The 15,539-nt window shown below is 42.9% G+C and overlaps 5 protein-coding genes across 10 annotated transcripts; 4 read left to right on the forward strand and 1 right to left on the reverse strand.

Moving 5' to 3' along the window:
• The first annotated feature begins 183 nt into the window (after positions 1–183).
• LOC111076731 (acyl-CoA-binding domain-containing protein 5) lies at positions 184–2,640 on the forward strand. Of its 2 annotated transcripts, XR_002608065.2 has the most exons (4): positions 184–540; positions 706–1,724; positions 2,232–2,375; positions 2,453–2,640. XR_002608065.2 is itself a non-coding variant. In XM_022370648.2 (3 exons), exon 2 carries the CDS (start codon positions 717–719, stop codon positions 1,674–1,676), a length of 960 nt encoding a protein of 319 aa, XP_022226340.2. In that variant the 5' UTR covers positions 184–540; positions 706–716; the 3' UTR covers positions 1,677–1,724; positions 2,232–2,640. The 2 variants fall into 2 exon arrangements, 1 of the variants encoding a protein (XP_022226340.2); XM_022370648.2 differs by having other exon boundaries at positions 2,232–2,640.
• Positions 2,572–3,546, reverse strand: LOC111076733 (peroxiredoxin-6). The gene is made up of 3 exons (XM_022370649.2): positions 3,185–3,546; positions 2,935–3,127; positions 2,572–2,871 (listed from the first exon to the last, which is right to left on the reverse strand). The coding sequence occupies exons 1-3, from the start codon at positions 3,456–3,458 to the stop codon at positions 2,670–2,672; spliced, it is 669 nt and encodes a 222-aa protein (XP_022226341.1). The 5' UTR covers positions 3,459–3,546; the 3' UTR covers positions 2,572–2,669.
• Positions 3,547–4,461: 915 nt separating this feature from the next.
• Positions 4,462–4,988, forward strand: LOC111076723 (N-alpha-acetyltransferase 38, NatC auxiliary subunit). Its single transcript, XM_022370634.2, has one exon. It carries the CDS (start codon positions 4,572–4,574, stop codon positions 4,929–4,931), a length of 360 nt encoding a protein of 119 aa, XP_022226326.1. The 5' UTR covers positions 4,462–4,571; the 3' UTR covers positions 4,932–4,988.
• A 137-nt stretch (positions 4,989–5,125) lies between these two features.
• Positions 5,126–6,666, forward strand: LOC111076710 (geranylgeranyl transferase type-2 subunit beta). The gene is made up of 2 exons (XM_022370615.2): positions 5,126–5,863; positions 5,918–6,666. Exons 1-2 carry the CDS (start codon positions 5,263–5,265, stop codon positions 6,343–6,345), a joined length of 1,029 nt encoding a protein of 342 aa, XP_022226307.1. The 5' UTR covers positions 5,126–5,262; the 3' UTR covers positions 6,346–6,666.
• Positions 6,667–9,826: 3,160 nt separating this feature from the next.
• Positions 9,827–15,041, forward strand: LOC111076727 (ectonucleoside triphosphate diphosphohydrolase 5). Of its 5 annotated transcripts, none has more exons than XM_022370642.2 (4): positions 9,830–10,107; positions 12,804–12,954; positions 13,156–14,288; positions 14,369–15,037. In XM_022370642.2, exons 1-4 carry the CDS (start codon positions 10,078–10,080, stop codon positions 14,459–14,461), a joined length of 1,407 nt encoding a protein of 468 aa, XP_022226334.1. In that variant the 5' UTR covers positions 9,830–10,077; the 3' UTR covers positions 14,462–15,037. The 5 variants fall into 5 exon arrangements, with proteins under 5 accessions (XP_022226333.2, XP_022226334.1, XP_022226330.1 ...); XM_022370638.2 differs by lacking the exon at positions 9,830–10,107 and adding an exon at positions 10,946–11,068 and having other exon boundaries at positions 14,369–15,039; XM_022370639.2 differs by lacking the exon at positions 9,830–10,107 and adding an exon at positions 10,946–10,999 and having other exon boundaries at positions 14,369–15,038.
• Positions 15,042–15,539: the final 498 nt, after the last annotated feature.

Below are 15,539 nucleotides of genomic sequence, written 5' to 3' on the forward strand. Positions count from 1 at the left end.
TATGGCCTAATAAATGTTTTGACATTTGCCAAAATCATCATTTGCACGCTTGCCTATACGTTTCGATTTTATATTTATTTAAAATTTGAAACCCCGCTCTTCTCGGCCATCACTAGTTTCACCTGCCATATCGATATTTGTGTTCTGTGCAGCCCTGCACCTCACACACACACACAGTCTCACGTATACGTTCAGATTTACAGAGAGAGTTTTGTTTAGTTTTTTTTTTGATTGCAAAAACGAATTAAACGCTAACGCCAGGAAAGAGCGTCCAACAAGTTACTTACGAGTCGATTAGTCGAGGTCGATAAGAACATTGCAAAAGCTCAAACCGAAGCTTATCCGGAGAACAGAACGATTGAACTTCAGAACTCGAATCGAACTTTGTCACCAAGTGGAAGTGGGTCTGGTCTGTCTTCTTTAATACGTTTACGAATGGAATGAAAGACGGAATCAATAACAGAAGACAACCAACAACACAACACAATACAACAGATACTGCCTTAAAAATTACAACACCGAGATTGCACAAATAATTAGGTAATTTGTAAGCGGCGTCGACATTCCTTCGAATTTGAACGGCGGAACGGTAGATGATTAATAATGGGAAATGAACTTGGACCGCATTCTATCTAATCTTTCCATATACATAGTATTCGATGCACTTGAATTATTCATGGTTTTGAAAAACTCCTTCCTTTGTAGCTGCCTCAAAGATGGCCGCCATTGGGGAACGTTTCCAAGCTGCCGTCAATGTAATCAAGGGACTGCCCAAGAATGGTCCCTACCAGCCAAGCACCAGCATGATGCTAAAGTTCTACGGCCTCTTCAAGCAGGCCACGGAGGGAGCCTGTGACCACAAGAAGCCTGGCTTCTGGGACGTGGTTGGCAAGGCCAAGTGGGACGCCTGGAACGACAATCGACACCTGAGCAAGGAGCAGGCAATGCAGCGCTATGTTGAGAGTCTGCAGGAGATTATCGAGACGATGTCCTTCACAGAGAACGTGCAAAACTTTGTGGGCAGCCTTGATGGCCTGGGGAACATAAATTTGGACGAACTGGAATTGGTTTCACCCGGCATGAGGGAGCTCGCCGAATCGCATCCCAACTCTCCGTTCCATTCGCGCACAAACAGTCCACAGCATGGAAGCAGCTGCAACGGGGAATCTGAGCTGGGGACCCCCTTAGCCTCATCGGAGCCCGCAACGGAGAACGGCGACAATATGGTAACCAATGGACATATTGCGCCATCTCTGAGCAATGGCTACACGACCAAATCGGCGAACTACAGCCACAGCGATAGCCACAACTATACCAACAACAGCAGCGTTGCCATTGTGGAGCCCTCGGACGATGAATACGACGACCCATATGATCTAAGTCACGAGGTTACCCAGGCTATTGCCCAGAATACGGATCTGCTGCGACAAATTCAAATCACAATCACGCGAATGAACAACGACGTGGGCGCAGTGCAGCAGCGTGTGCGCAGCCTTGAACAGACATTGAACGAACTTCGCAATGGCCAAAAGTCGAGAGCATCGCAACGGCAACAGCCCGCCTGGTGGCCCTTCAAGAATATATCTCCACTTTGGTTTGCTGTACTCATTCTGTGGCCCTTTCTCGTGCGCCGATTTGGACGGCTGCTGCAGACATCATCAGGCCGCAGACGCTGACACAGAAGGGTGTTTAGATTAGAGAGTATGGCATGTGGTAGTTAAATTGTAAGTACGAAGTAATTTCATGGCGATTAAGTCAGTCTGCTTTTAGGAAATTTAAGCTCAAAACCTTAAAATTTGGTATACAAAATGCATACAAAATTTCCGTTTATACTTGAGATTCTCCGAGACGACCCATTTGGAGGGCTACTTGAAACCTGTTTGGTGGCGAAAGCTTTTACCATTTGCATTATAAAATGTACATATTTGCATTTCATTAACATATTCAAGGAAGGGAACGCTTACTAACACAGTTCGCTGAGCATCTTTATAAACAACCACACACAAATATCACTGAAGGGAAAGTCTCCTTAATATACTCTTTTTTTGTGGTGTTTCCTGATCCCAAGATATCTCAATTTGCAATCGTAAGATTCCCTGTTTCTTTGATCTTTGATTGTCTATTAATCTGGTTTTAGTTAATTTTTTTTTCTATAATTCTAGTTAGGACATAGCCTTATCCTTATGATCTCGATGTTATAATAATCAGAATTTCTATTGTCTCTTTTTCAGTTATTTTTGGTTACGGGCACAAGCTTGGTCTTTGGCTTTCTTCTATCCTCGAAAGAGCTTCATCTATTGTACAGAGTTGGCCTTATTTCTAATTTCCTAACCACTGTGGTTATCCAGTTGCAATATCTACTCCTTTTTTTATATGTATGTGTATTTTATTGAATTTGATGTATGTATATTTATTTTCTACCTTTATTGGAACACATTCCCATCTAATTTAGTTTCTAAGACCAAACGAGAATGTCTTGTGCACTTTCGGCAGGTGTCGGCAGGCGATGCTTTTGCAAACACTTAAAGCAAAAGCCCGGCAAAAAACCTGGCGTAAAAGGCTGTAAGCGAACAAATTATTGTGCATTATTTTTATTGTTATTAATTATAATTTTTGTAATAAAGTCATGTTTTAAAACAGTGTGTGCTTTTGGCATGGAATGTTCGCTCTTAGGGCTGTGGAGTGGTGCGAAGATAACTCTTGCCGGATGGCACCTCAATGGTCTCAATGCCCTTGGGGAAGAGTTTCGGAACATCTTCTCCCTTAACAGTGGGCAGCACCATGCATTTACCTCCCTGCTGCCAGTCGGCTGGAGTTGCCACGCTCTTGGTCTGGGTCAACTGCAGCGAATCGATGACGCGTAGGATTTCACTAAAGTGCGAAAAATATGAAATTAGCACAAATCTGGGATGTTTCTTCTGTGCTGGAACTTACTCGAAATTGCGTCCGGTGGTGGCGGGATACAAAATGGAAAGACGCAATTTCTTCTTTTCGTCAACGATGAACACGGCTCGACAGGTCAGAGGAAGCCCATCCGCATTCAGCTCATCCTTGTCCAGCATTGACAGCTGATGGGCCAGCAGGCGCTTGTCATCAGCAATGATTGGATAGTCAAAAGAGGGCAATTCTGAAAAATAATCCTAATTATGACACTGGCTCCGAAGAAGCAAAACTCTGCACTTACTGCCAAAACTCTTGATGTCTTCAATCCAGCCCTTGTGCGACTCCACAGTGTCACAGGACAGCGCAATAGGCTTCACACCACGTTTCAGGAACTCTGGAATCAGTGCAGCCACTCGGGCCAGCTCTGTAGTGCACACCGGCGTAAAGTCGGCTGGGTGCGAGAAGAGAATGGCCCATTCTCGTTTCATCCAATCGTAAAAGTCTATTCTTCCCACACTTGTCTCGGCCTGGAAGTTGGGAAACTGATCCCCGATATTCAGAGGGCTGCAGGACATTCTCACTGATTTGATCTGACAAATATTTCAGCGGAATAATGTAAAGCCACTCAGATCCAAATCAGATCTAGCAAACAAATGTCATATTTTTCTAGCGGCCAGTGGTGTGACCAGAGGTTTGCACTGCATTCCGTACGTTTACACTGCTCAGACAGCTGCTTAGTTTTGTTTAAAGTTAATAAAATTCACTTCCCCAGGCATATCCTGGGCTCCCCAATATCAGCAGCAGTACGCCTCCCGTGCCGACCACAATGAAGACAAAATTTTTTTAAAACAATATTTTTTTTATATTTATGAAAATTAATAAAAAATAATATATGATAATATCCATATAATTGTCCTTCAATTATGCTTAAGGAAATAAGGTATAAATTATTTCCTTTAATTGATGCTAAATTTGTTGTTCCAAGCTCCATTGAAACATTAATAGTGATTTTCTCCTAGATGGACATGTTTTTTACCTATTAATGCAAATGTTTTGTGCTTTATAAATACATGTATCCCGGTTCTGATACCTATTATTGGTACCCGTGAGCTGCAAAATTGCGTTAATATCTTTAAAACAGAGACTGAGAGTTTCTGCATTAATTAGAGCCTGAAATTACAAACAATATCTCAAGTCCATAATATCCATTTTCCCAAGGTATTCAGATTTGTTGCTCATTCCGTGCCAAAGTTGCAGAACAATGCTACCTATTCACTTCCCATGTTGATGCAATTTTTCCCATACAAATCCAATGTTCCTAACGGGTACGCGTATGGAACGTCTCAACAATGAAACTACAAAACGTTCACGATCCCGTTAAATACATGTGGCTCACACCACGAAAAAGGAGGAAAGTCACCAAAAAAGCGCTCTCTTCACCACGAAAAAGAGAGCAAATTTTTAAAAACGGTTTGCTCACTCACGAATAAAGTGACCAAGTCGAAAAATACCAATATATACCAGGAAGTTGTTCAAAATAAAATACTGACTGTTATCGATGGTGTGCGTGGGCGTTTTCCAGCACTGTGCGGGCCGAACAGCTGAAAGTGGCAACGCTGTCACACACGTACAAAATAATTAAATAAATTACGAAAATATTTGAATCAATTGTTAGAGCTACGTTTAAGATGGAAGATCTAAGTATAAGTGGCCACCAAGTGCAGGTGCAGCCTGGCGCTCCAGCGGAACCGTTTCGAATCACCACCAATGCTCCGCATCAAATGAACGATCCCAATATGACACCGGGACGCCAAAAGCTGCAGAAATGGTTGGGACGTGTCCTGCGCATCGTTATAACCGATGGACGTGTCCTGGTTGGCTTCTTCAATTGCACGGATCGGGATGCCAACATTGTGCTCTCCATGTGCGCCGAGTATCTAGTGGAGGGACAGGAACCGCGTCTGCTGGGCAACGTTATGGTGCCGGGCAAGCATATTGTATCCCTTAGCATCGATGAGGAGCCAGCAACGAATGTGGAGGTGGCATAGTCCTTACTCTTGTACCGTACCTCACCTAATGTTAATAAAATTAATTAAACTAAAGAATTTACTTATATATATGTAGACACTGTGTGATGATTATTTAAAAGTTCCTACATACACACATACATACGGGCGGATTCGATCAGCTGTTTGACCGCGTTGCCAACCATCTCGCAGGTCAATCAGCTGAGCGTCTGCTTGATACTTTTGTTATTCAGACCAGAACAGAACTATTCTATTCCTGCCCTGCCGAAGAGAGCGCAGCCACAGCCAATTAATTGAATCAAGCGAAACGCGGAATAGAAAACTCATCTCATTCAATTGAGAGCAATCAGCGATGGATTTCACGACCTTCGTAAAGCCCACCAACGGGGGATCAGGCGATGCCGATGCGGGCACACACGAGCTGCAGTTCTGGAAGCATGTGAAGTACATCGAGAATCATGGGAAGCAGGAGGACGACTATGAGTACTGCATGACCGAGTTTCTGCGCATGTCGGGCATCTACTGGGGCGTCACGGCCCTGGACATAATGGGGCAGCTGGATCGTCTGGAAAGGAAGCATATTATCGAGTTTGTCAAGCGGTGCCAGTGTTCCACGACGGGGGGTTTTGCACCCTGCGAGGGCCACGATCCCCACATGCTGTACACTCTGTCCGCGGTGCAAATACTCTGCACCTACGACGCCCTGAATGAGATCGATTGCGAGGCCGTGGTGCGATTCATTGTGGGACTGCAGCAGCCGGACGGCAGCTTCTTTGGCGACAAGTGGGGCGAGGTGGACACCAGGTTCAGTTTCTGTGCAGTGGCCACTCTGTCGCTGCTCAAGCGCATGGAGCAGACCATTGACGTCGAGAAGGCGGTCAAGTTTGTCATGTCGTGTTGCAATCAGACGGATGGAGGGTTCGGCTCCAAGCCTGGCGCGGAATCCCATGCGGGTGAGTCATGATGGCAAATCACATTTGTAGCGTTCTCATTGGGCTCTCTTGCAGGTCTCATATATTGTTGCGTGGGTTTCCTTTCACTCACCCACCGATTGCACTTGCTGGACGTGGACAAGCTGGGTTGGTGGCTTTGTGAGCGCCAGCTGGTCTCAGGCGGACTTAATGGACGGCCCGAGAAGCTGCCAGATGTGTGCTACTCCTGGTGGGTTCTCTCCTCACTCACTATTATGGGCCGCCTACACTGGATCAGCTCCGAGAAACTTCAGCAATTTATTCTGTCCTGCCAGGACGCAGAGACAGGCGGCTTCTCCGATCGTACGGGCAACATGCCCGACATATTCCACACTCTTTTCGGCATTGGTGGTCTCTCACTGCTGGGACATTCCGGCCTGAAGGCCATCAATCCAACTCTCTGCATGCCCCAGTACATCGTCGACAGGCTGGCCATTGAGCCCCAGCGATTGTCGCGACCATGAAGCGATCCCACCGGAGCGGAGCCACCTTAACTGTCGTAGTCAATTGTTTGAACTCTGTTAGTGCATTTCAAATCGGAGTGCTCACGTACACGTTTATTCCAACACAGTTCCCAAAGTTTTATTTTCGAAAAACAGACCAAATTTCCGCCATGGAATCGCTTTAACGCTATTTGCTCTTCTACTTTATATGCATTTACAAGCACAGACAGACAGTAGGTACGTATATGTATCCCCTCGATAGGATAGGCTATAAATTATGTATTTTCTATGATTCATTTGAAGCAAAGTTAAATAAAGACATTACTCTATTACAACAGGCCAGATAATTGTAGTATTTTCTTTATTCTGTTTGGGAAATTTATCGTTCGCGTACCTTAGTCGTTCACTCTTGTTCTTAGTGAAGTCTTGAGAAAATCGGAGGGAGCCGGTATGTCGGTTGCGTATATGTCCCGCTGCAAATACGAATTTGCATTTCGCAACCATCGTATCAGCTCTCCAATGGCAACGTTAACACCTTGGCCGGCAAATGCGCATCAGGCGGACCAAACGAAAGACAATATGGACTAAGAATCACAATCTTCCATCTTTCGGTGGGACTGAAGTTGCCAGCGAACTACTTATTCGATTAAAGGTCCGCCTTGGAGGTCGGACATTCCATGTGCAATTCCTGAATCGCTTTGGATAATTTGCTCGATTTCCAGGAGTAACCTGACTAACGGCTTTCCTTTCAACAGCTTCGATGAAGTTTCTGGATGACTGGAGACTTAGCTCGGTTTCATTGGTGATGGAATGCTACAGTACTGAAGATCAAGTAACACACATAAATGTTACGGAAATAAACGCCTATAATTTCACTATCAATTTTTATACCCAAAAACTATATTGAAAATATTATAATTGCATAAAATAATTTCATTTAAAAAGTCTGCAAAGTTTGATTTTGTAGAAACTGAGGGATATTGATAAACAATAAAACATACGTAGGTGTGTACATACATATGTACATATTTAGCAACATTATTTTGTTTATTATTACCGACAAAAAAAATCTGTAGATTTGCTAGTTCTAAACACGTTCACCAAGTTTATAAATATTGGATATAACAATGTCTTTTTGATTTGAACCAAAGGACTAGCATACAAAATATTGTGTACTCCAGGTTGGCATTCGACATAGATTTTTATCTTCCCACGCTGCTCCTTCTGTTCGCTCACTCCCGGTACGAACACTTTTCACCAACTTTACTGTGTCGCAGGCTACTTCGAGTTCCTTGAGTGTAGAAATAGAGACTTTCCATAGGGGAGCCTTTTTTTTGTATCAACCCCACGATTAACGAGTCGCGCAAATAACCGCCATGAATCACCGCCATGAATCGTTAGGCATAAATACTCCAAATTCTTGGTATCAAATCTGGCAGAGACATCCAGCTCCAGAGATTCCAGTTGATCAAGAACATGCAATGCTCTTCCTCTACATGTAGTAGCAAACAACTTCAGCTTCCTTATAGACGGGAACTTGCTTGAGATTGCAAACAAAATCCGTAAACATCTTATCGTTTTCTCTATCCAATTCCATACCCATATCCGTATCCATATCGTCTTCTTCATCGGCAGAGATCAAATTAGCCTCCAAAGATTTTAGCTTTCTTAAGCTGTTTTAAATCATCCAATCCGTCCCTGTCCGGAAACAAATTCATTTCTAAATGTTGGAGATTCGAGCAGTAGCTCCCAAGAGCCACAGGTGCTGATTTCCTTTCGAACTGTTCAAATCAGACTTATAACTAACCATATGGTCGCCAACGATCTGAAACAGTTGTTCTATATCTGATGAGCTACTGAGCTTCTTCAGTAGCGTTGTTTTGCGATATGTTTATTTACGAGACGATGGTTGTTAAGATTAAATGTGGTTTATTGTTGTTAACAGTATAAAAGAGTCCGATACAGAGTCGAAGGGATAGCGAAAGGTTCGAGTAAGGTTGATGACGTGAGCACGGCGAGTCGGTTGGAGAGTTAGCTGGATTCAAGACTGGGTCAGATTGTAGACGCGGGGGTCGGTACAAGACGGTATCGGATTGAATAGCTCGATTCCAAGACGATGTGCAAGAAGTGATTGCAAAATCAAGACTGACTTCAAGGGCAGGAGGACAGAATTACCCGTGCCCTAATACGAGCGAAAGATAGAGAGAGCGATGGCAAAGCAAAGGAAAGAAAGATGAAGAGGCGAAAGCATAGGCTGCTGCCGTGCGGGAGCAGGAATAAGTATGTATGTACATATGTATGACAAAGTTGAGCAGTGACGAACAATAATAGATATTTACTCTACTGCTGCACCACTGACTATGATCTACGGATTATTTGGTTGCGTAACCAAAAAATATCTTAGTCGCCAAAACGCATGAACCATGCTTCAATATTTTTGTACCGATGGCTTGCGTACCTTTTGTAAATCTCTCCAATCCACAGGTTCGAAGAAGCGAGACTTAGCTGGTCTTTTATTTCCAGATAATCCATTACGACTTTCCAGCAATCCCCGCTTATATCAAAAATAGTTGCACGGGATGTTTCCACTTTGCCTTCCTTTTCAATGCGTGCGTTATCAGTTTGAGAGGCTTTCTGCCCATCAGCTTTTCTCTTTCTATTTTTCGCGGGGGCAGCTTCTGCCACATTACCACCGCAATGTTCACTCATGTCGCTTCTTGCAACAACCTTTACGTATGTTACGTATGGTACATATACATGGATGAACAGTCAAAGTACCTCAATTTAGGTTTTAGAAATGCTTTGGTTTGATCACTCAATATCTTCTCTTGGGACTGGCCTGTCAGGAATCTATACGTCTGGATGGAAAGAGATTTGTTGGTTATAAATGTATACATGTGTAAAGGTTATTAATACTTCAATTCCGAAGGAAATCCTAAGATTTGGGGTTTAGTTTTCGCTTTGCGCATACCAATACAATACCAATAGAAGCTTGTGTTGAGTGTGTTTTATTCGATCAAGCTCTGTCGTGGAGTTTCAGATTGTTTTGCTGGTACCTATTATTTTCCAAATAGTTCCGTAGCTCGGGGGCTAAGTTGAAGCTGCTATTTCAGGTCTTATTTCGTAGACAAAACAAATGCTTAATTCAACTATCTGTTGAATTCAAAGGCGATTCACCTATCTGTTGCTCTCTCGATAGTTTGTAGAGGAAAACATCGATAGTATATCGATAGTGACAGTATGGGTATTCTTAGTATTTTTAATAAAATCAAGAAACCAACAAGATAATACAAACAGTCTATTTAATTCAAATGCCCCCTGCCATCCCCTAGGTACGCCCTTGTATTTATCAATAAATAAGGAAATAAAAAACACAAAGTCTGATTTCGGGTCTAAATTTGTATTTAAAAACCCGAGAAAACAAACTATCAACAAAAAATATATATCGATATATTGATATATCATATACCTACCATCCCTAGTAGACTTGTGGCAAATAAATGTAAATAAATATTTTGGACGCCCGCCATTCCGCGTGTCACAGGCGGTTGTCGGTCAAACAGGTCCCATCCAAGCCGCGTTAAACAGATAACATACATATACATGTACATGCATTAGTGCGTACTACTCGCGGTTGCAAACAAAAGTTTTAAGTAATGTGTTAGCTTATATTCCGTACGGCAAACAATTTACGTTTCGTTTCGAGTATTTACATAATAAGTACAAAGTAAAGTAAATAACAAATAGTACAACATGACGACCACCGATGTGCGCAAAAGAAAAGTAAGACCAAAGGTTAAAGGGGTATTAGAATTAAATTTTTTTAATGCTCGCACCCACACACACACACACGCACACTGATGAAAATAGCGACTAGAAAGAGAACGAGATTTCTGAAGAAATTTGTTGCTCTTTTGATGCGGAAGTTGAAAAATCAAACGATTGCGCCCCGCCGCCCGGCCCCTCCGTCGCAGAGGAAAATAATTGTTTCAATCAGTGTATTTAAATGGGTGCCAATTTCTTATTTAAATTTCCTATTTACATGCGATTTGGAGCCGATTCAATGCCGGCAAGAGAGACAGAGATACATAGATGTTGAGTGATAGAGGAGGAGCGAGATGAAACAGCATTAGAGGAGGCTGCCAAACTGGTTTAAAGGGTGTGCAGCACTTTATGCAAATTTCCTTTTGAAATAAAAGGTAAAAAGATAGATAGTTAGCTAAAACTAGTCACTAATGTTAATTAGTCACACATGTACATACATATGTATGTATATCTAGCCGAACTTTGCAATGGCACATGTATTATAGATAATGATACAATGGCTTAATTAGATGGACTTTGGGCTTGAGCCGGCCGGTTTTGTTGGCTTTTGGGGTGCTCATACATATAGACATATAATAATATGTATGTATATCTCTCTAAGTTTCTCATTTGCAAGGTCATCCGAGTGCCAGAACCAAAAAAAACACACAAATTGTGTTGGCACTTGATCGACGATAATGCCACCACAATCTGGCTAGACCAGGCAACTTTTTCAATTGCTTTCCCCGAACCATTGTGTGGAATACACACGAGAGTCTATCGATTTGGGGATCAGTGCATTGCATTACATTGCGTGTGGGCGGAGTGGAGAATGAAACAGCTGCAACGGGGGCTGCTGAACAGGTTGCAAGTAAGTGGACGGAATCGTGGCCTTAAACCTCGTGCACAGCACAGTGGAGAGAGTATTTCCGTGAGCGAGGTGCGTTTAATCAAAAACAAGACACTTTTATGTATTCTTCAACAAAAATAAGATCTATAAACAGATCAACTTAATCCTATTGATTTTTACTTGATGCATCAAGTCTAACAACTTAATAAATGTTGTCGTTTGTTTCTGCGAAATTTGTACAGTTTTGTAATTGTTTTAGAAGGGATTTTTGGAAATGTTCGACGACTCTAGGAAATAAACCTATTCTAGTCATTCATGTCATTCAGTCATTCATTCATTCAATTCCAATTTCATGATTTTGTGGGTCCGTATCAAATCGAACTTGGTTCACCCATACATACATATGTATGTATGAACTGCATATCTGAAACGCCTTACTCACTATTAATCGACACAAGAAAGCCGTGCACGTCTCTGTTTATCAGTTGAATTATTGATTACAGTAGCGCGCTCCCCCCTCAGCCCTACGCAGCAGATGTGATAAGTTCTCACTCTGAATATTTAATGCCACTCATTCCGCATTTCAATGTACATACATATGTATGTGCATACATTGCTATGAAATTAAATAATTTCTAGTACTTGTCGTCAGCCCCATTTTCTGCTGGACAAACAGTCACAACAGTCTGCACAAACTTAGCTACGCGTATGTTGACTTTATTTCATTGTATTGGTAGGTGGACTGGTGCTTTGTCGTCACACATTTACTAAAAGCAAAACATTTGTTTAAATAATGGTAATTTCATCAGTTTTGTTTGTGTTACCCCAGCAACCGTTTGTGTTTAATCAGCCTAATAGATCTGACTGCCCCATTTTATTTCGTGCCCAGACATGCATGGGTATAGTATCTAATCGTGGCCATATCGCTTGAAGGTTATATGATAAGATGCCCTCCCCAAATGGTTACTAGCCTACTGCTCGCTGCTGTACACTGAAAAATGTGTAATTTGGCATGACTTTGAACTTTAGCTTGGTGAGGAGAGGGCAATTTTGCGGACTATTGAAAGGGTGATGTGATGATTGTTTTGGGTGTGCCATACAATTGATTGTGTGCGCTTCACACAGATATCTGCATATAAGCATTAAAGATTCTTTAATGAACTCAAGCTAATATTTAGCCGCACAATTTATAATTAGTATACATAAATAGTATACACGTACATCAAGCACAGTTTTACCCATATTTATTACTAATCTGTTAGCTAACGGCTTCGCCCTGGGAGTGAATAAACTGTTGCTAAAATTTGAATTAAAAATTTAAATTTGAATTTCCCGACTAGCGACCTTATCCTGCAGCCAGCCCTGACAGCTGTTTGTCAAGTTATCGATTGCGCAATCTGTGCGACTGTGCAGCCCTGGCACATGTGAGCCGAACGATAAAAAAAGGAAAAGAAGAGAATGAAAAATAAATAAAGCAACACAACCATTGACAGAGACAATTGACATTTGAAGAGATAACAAACAAGAGACTGAGAAAAATAAAGCAAGATACATATACGGTGTGGTGCGGTGGTAATATTTAAAACGGGCAAACACTTGAAATGTGTCTGAGCGAAAGCACCAGTTATGCATAATAATTGTGGCACAGCGAGGGGCAGCGACAAACGCAACGAAACCGAGCAATGAAATACGAATATAAGCTGGTAGCAAACCCATATACCATAGAATAGAATAGAAAATTAATAAAATCAGAATTCTAAATGATCTATTTGATCGAACGTATTGTAACCGTCAAACTTTATTCCAAATGTATTCCTTGTTTTAGCTTGCCACGGATGAGAAGCCGTCACAGGGCAACCGGCGGAAAGGCAGCGGCTCCGTCAATGGCAGCGGCGGAGGGAGTCGTGGTCCCAGCGGCCTCAAGATATCATTTTTGTGCCTAATTGTGTCTGTGGTCCTCCTACTCTTTGTCTTTGGTGTGTATCATTTGTATTTTTGTCACAAAGAGCCTCCCAAAGTTGTACTAACCAAACCCTCTGATTTTCCCACTGTCACCGTGCCCTTCTCGCACATTGAACCCCATTTGCCGCATCAACCCGTCGTTCCCCGTTCCACTATCACCAAACCGAAACGGAAAACAAAAACCCAAACTCAAACGGAATCTGCTGACGATGCAGGCTTTATCTCGGAGAATGCCAGTCCGTATCTGGCTCGTCTGGCCTCCAAGTTTGGCTACAGCAAAGTGCAATATGCGGCCATCATTGATGCAGGATCGACAGGGAGTCGGGTGCTGGCCTACAAGTTTAATCGTAGCTTTATAGATAACAAGCTGGTGCTGTATGAGGAGCTGTTCAAGGAGCGCAAGCCGGGCCTCAGCTCCTTTGCCGACAAGCCTGCCGAGGGAGCGCACTCCATCAAGCTTCTGCTGGACGAAGCGCGTGCCTTCATACCCAAGGAGCATTGGTCGTCCACGCCGCTGGTCTTGAAGGCCACCGCCGGACTGCGTCTGCTGCCCCAAAGCAAGGCGGAGAACATCCTCAATGCTGTGCGTGATCTGTTTGCCAAGTCCGAGTTCAGCGTGGAAATGGATGCCGTCGAGATCATGGACGGAACCGACGAGGGCATCTTCAGCTGGTTCACCGTCAACTTCCTGCTGGGACGCCTCTCAAAAACCAACCAGGCAGCTGCTTTGGACTTGGGCGGAGGCAGCACCCAGGTCACCTTCTCGCCGACAGATCCCGAGCAGGTTCCCGTCTACGACAAGTACATGCACGAGGTTGTGACCTCTAGCAAGAAAATCAATGTGTTCACGCACAGCTATCTGGGACTGGGCCTGATGGCCGCTCGCCATGCCGTCTTCACCCACGGCCACAAGAAGGAGGATACTCTGCTGGAGAGTGTGTGCGTCAATCCCATCATTGCCAATCGCACTTGGACCTACGGAAATGTCCAGTACAAGGTCAGCGGTAGGGACAACACCAAGTCCAGTGCCGCCGAGCAGCCAATTGTTGACTTTGAGGCTTGCCTCGAGCTGGTCAAGAGTAAGGTGATGCCACTGGTTAAGCCCAAACCGTTCACCCTTAAGCAGCATGCTGTGGCTGCATTCAGCTACTACTTTGAGCGTGCCATTGAGTCGGGTCTCGTGGACCCGTTGGCCGGCGGGGAGACCACTGTCGAGGCCTATCGAAAAAAGGCGCAAGAGATCTGTGCCATTCCCAATGACGAGCAGCCCTTTATGTGCTTCGATCTGACCTTCATATCGACGCTGCTGCGCGAGGGATTTGGCCTCAACGATGGCAAGAAAATTAAGGTAAATGGACGCACTCCAGCCACAAATTATTTTAAATTGCTCAACGCGAATCTAATTGTGTTTGTATATGTTTTTTGCAGCTTTACAAGAAGATCGATGGTCACGAAATCTCCTGGGCCCTGGGCTGTGCCTACAACGTGCTGACAAGCGATGAGAAATTCAGTAATTCCTAATACTCCTCCATTAGTCCGTAGAGTAGAAGACAGAGATGACAGAAATACATTTTAAAACAGATTGTTAGCTGAAATTGTTTATAGAGTGCCTTAGACGTGCATCGAGTATACCACACAATACACTAAACTACACTGCTCCACACCATACACAGACAAATAGCATATAAAGTCAGTTAATATTATTTATGTTTGTGCTCTGTGCAATCCATTTCAATTGTCTCTAATTGAAGCGATTTCCAATTCAGTTGGTTATGTTAATGAAAAGCCGAAAGCCCGCACTGTGACTACTACACTTAGCGTTTAGTTTGTAATTCCATTGTTGTGTGATTCGTTCTTTGTATTTGTATTTCGTATTGTAATTGTCTGCCACGTTCTTAAATTTTAGCCTTTACACTGAATTCCTCATGTACATACATAAATTTACACATCGATATACCATGTATTTACGTAATATGTAAAGCGGCTTAGACTACTACACTACATATTAGCGAGAACATTTCAAATTGTTTTTCACATACATATGTATATGCAAAATGTTAGTTTAATTAATTATTTTTTCAAATAAATCAATCAAAATGTTAACTGATCTAAATAAACTAGTGTCTGGATCTGGCGAAGATCATTCAGTTGTCCAGACCTTGCGACAATAAGGTAAATTGCATAAACATATACATTCCATAGCCACTATGTGTATTTGAATTTGTGACTAATAAGTTCCTTTCCATCCAGACGTATTGATTCCTGAACAATGCACTAATGGGCCAGTCCCAAGTGAAGATAATGAGTGATCAAACTAAAGCATTTCCGTATAAATAAATTGAGGTACGCCTTTGCCTTTTCATCCATGTATACGTATAACTACAACACATACATATAGCGAAAAAGGATTGCATGTTCTTGATCAACTGGAATCTGTGGAGGTGGATAACAATTATGAATTCGACGACAAGATCTTGGCGGACTGCCTCCAAACGATGAAGCAATTACGCCATCTAGACACTAATCATCCTGGCGCCCTCACTGAAGATAATTTGGAAATTCTGGTGACGAACTGCCTGTCTGGTCCTTCATATAGAGC

This window comes from Drosophila obscura, unplaced genomic scaffold, assembly GCF_018151105.1.
Source record: "Drosophila obscura isolate BZ-5 IFL unplaced genomic scaffold, ASM1815110v1 contig_46, whole genome shotgun sequence".
Classification (NCBI taxonomy): Eukaryota; Metazoa; Arthropoda; class Insecta; order Diptera; family Drosophilidae; genus Drosophila; species Drosophila obscura.

Excerpts from the sequence above, each read along its gene's own strand:
- LOC111076727 (XM_022370641.2), top strand. The coding sequence starts at position 10,078 with ATGACGACCACCGATGTGCGCAAAAGAAAA. Across the intron at positions 10,108-12,803 it reads CCGATGTGCGCAAAAGAAAA|CTTGCCACGGATGAGAAGCC; the intron begins GTAAGACCAAAG and ends TCCTTGTTTTAG. Across the intron at positions 14,289-14,368 it reads ACGATGGCAAGAAAATTAAG|CTTTACAAGAAGATCGATGG; the intron begins GTAAATGGACGC and ends TGTTTTTTGCAG.
- LOC111076733 (XM_022370649.2), bottom strand. The coding sequence starts at position 3,458 with ATGTCCTGCAGCCCTCTGAATATCGGGGATCAGTTTCCCAACTTCCAG. Across the intron at positions 3,128-3,184 it reads AGACATCAAGAGTTTTGGCA|AATTGCCCTCTTTTGACTAT; the intron begins GTAAGTGCAGAG and ends ATTATTTTTCAG. Across the intron at positions 2,872-2,934 it reads ACCACCGGACGCAATTTCGA|TGAAATCCTACGCGTCATCG; the intron begins GTAAGTTCCAGC and ends TTCGCACTTTAG.
- LOC111076723 (XM_022370634.2), top strand. The coding sequence starts at position 4,572 with ATGGAAGATCTAAGTATAAGTGGCCACCAAGTGCAGGTGCAGCCTGGC.
- LOC111076731 (XM_022370648.2), top strand. The coding sequence starts at position 717 with ATGGCCGCCATTGGGGAACGTTTCCAAGCTGCCGTCAATGTAATCAAG.
- LOC111076710 (XM_022370615.2), top strand. The coding sequence starts at position 5,263 with ATGGATTTCACGACCTTCGTAAAGCCCACCAACGGGGGATCAGGCGAT. Across the intron at positions 5,864-5,917 it reads TGGCGCGGAATCCCATGCGG|GTCTCATATATTGTTGCGTG; the intron begins GTGAGTCATGAT and ends GCTCTCTTGCAG.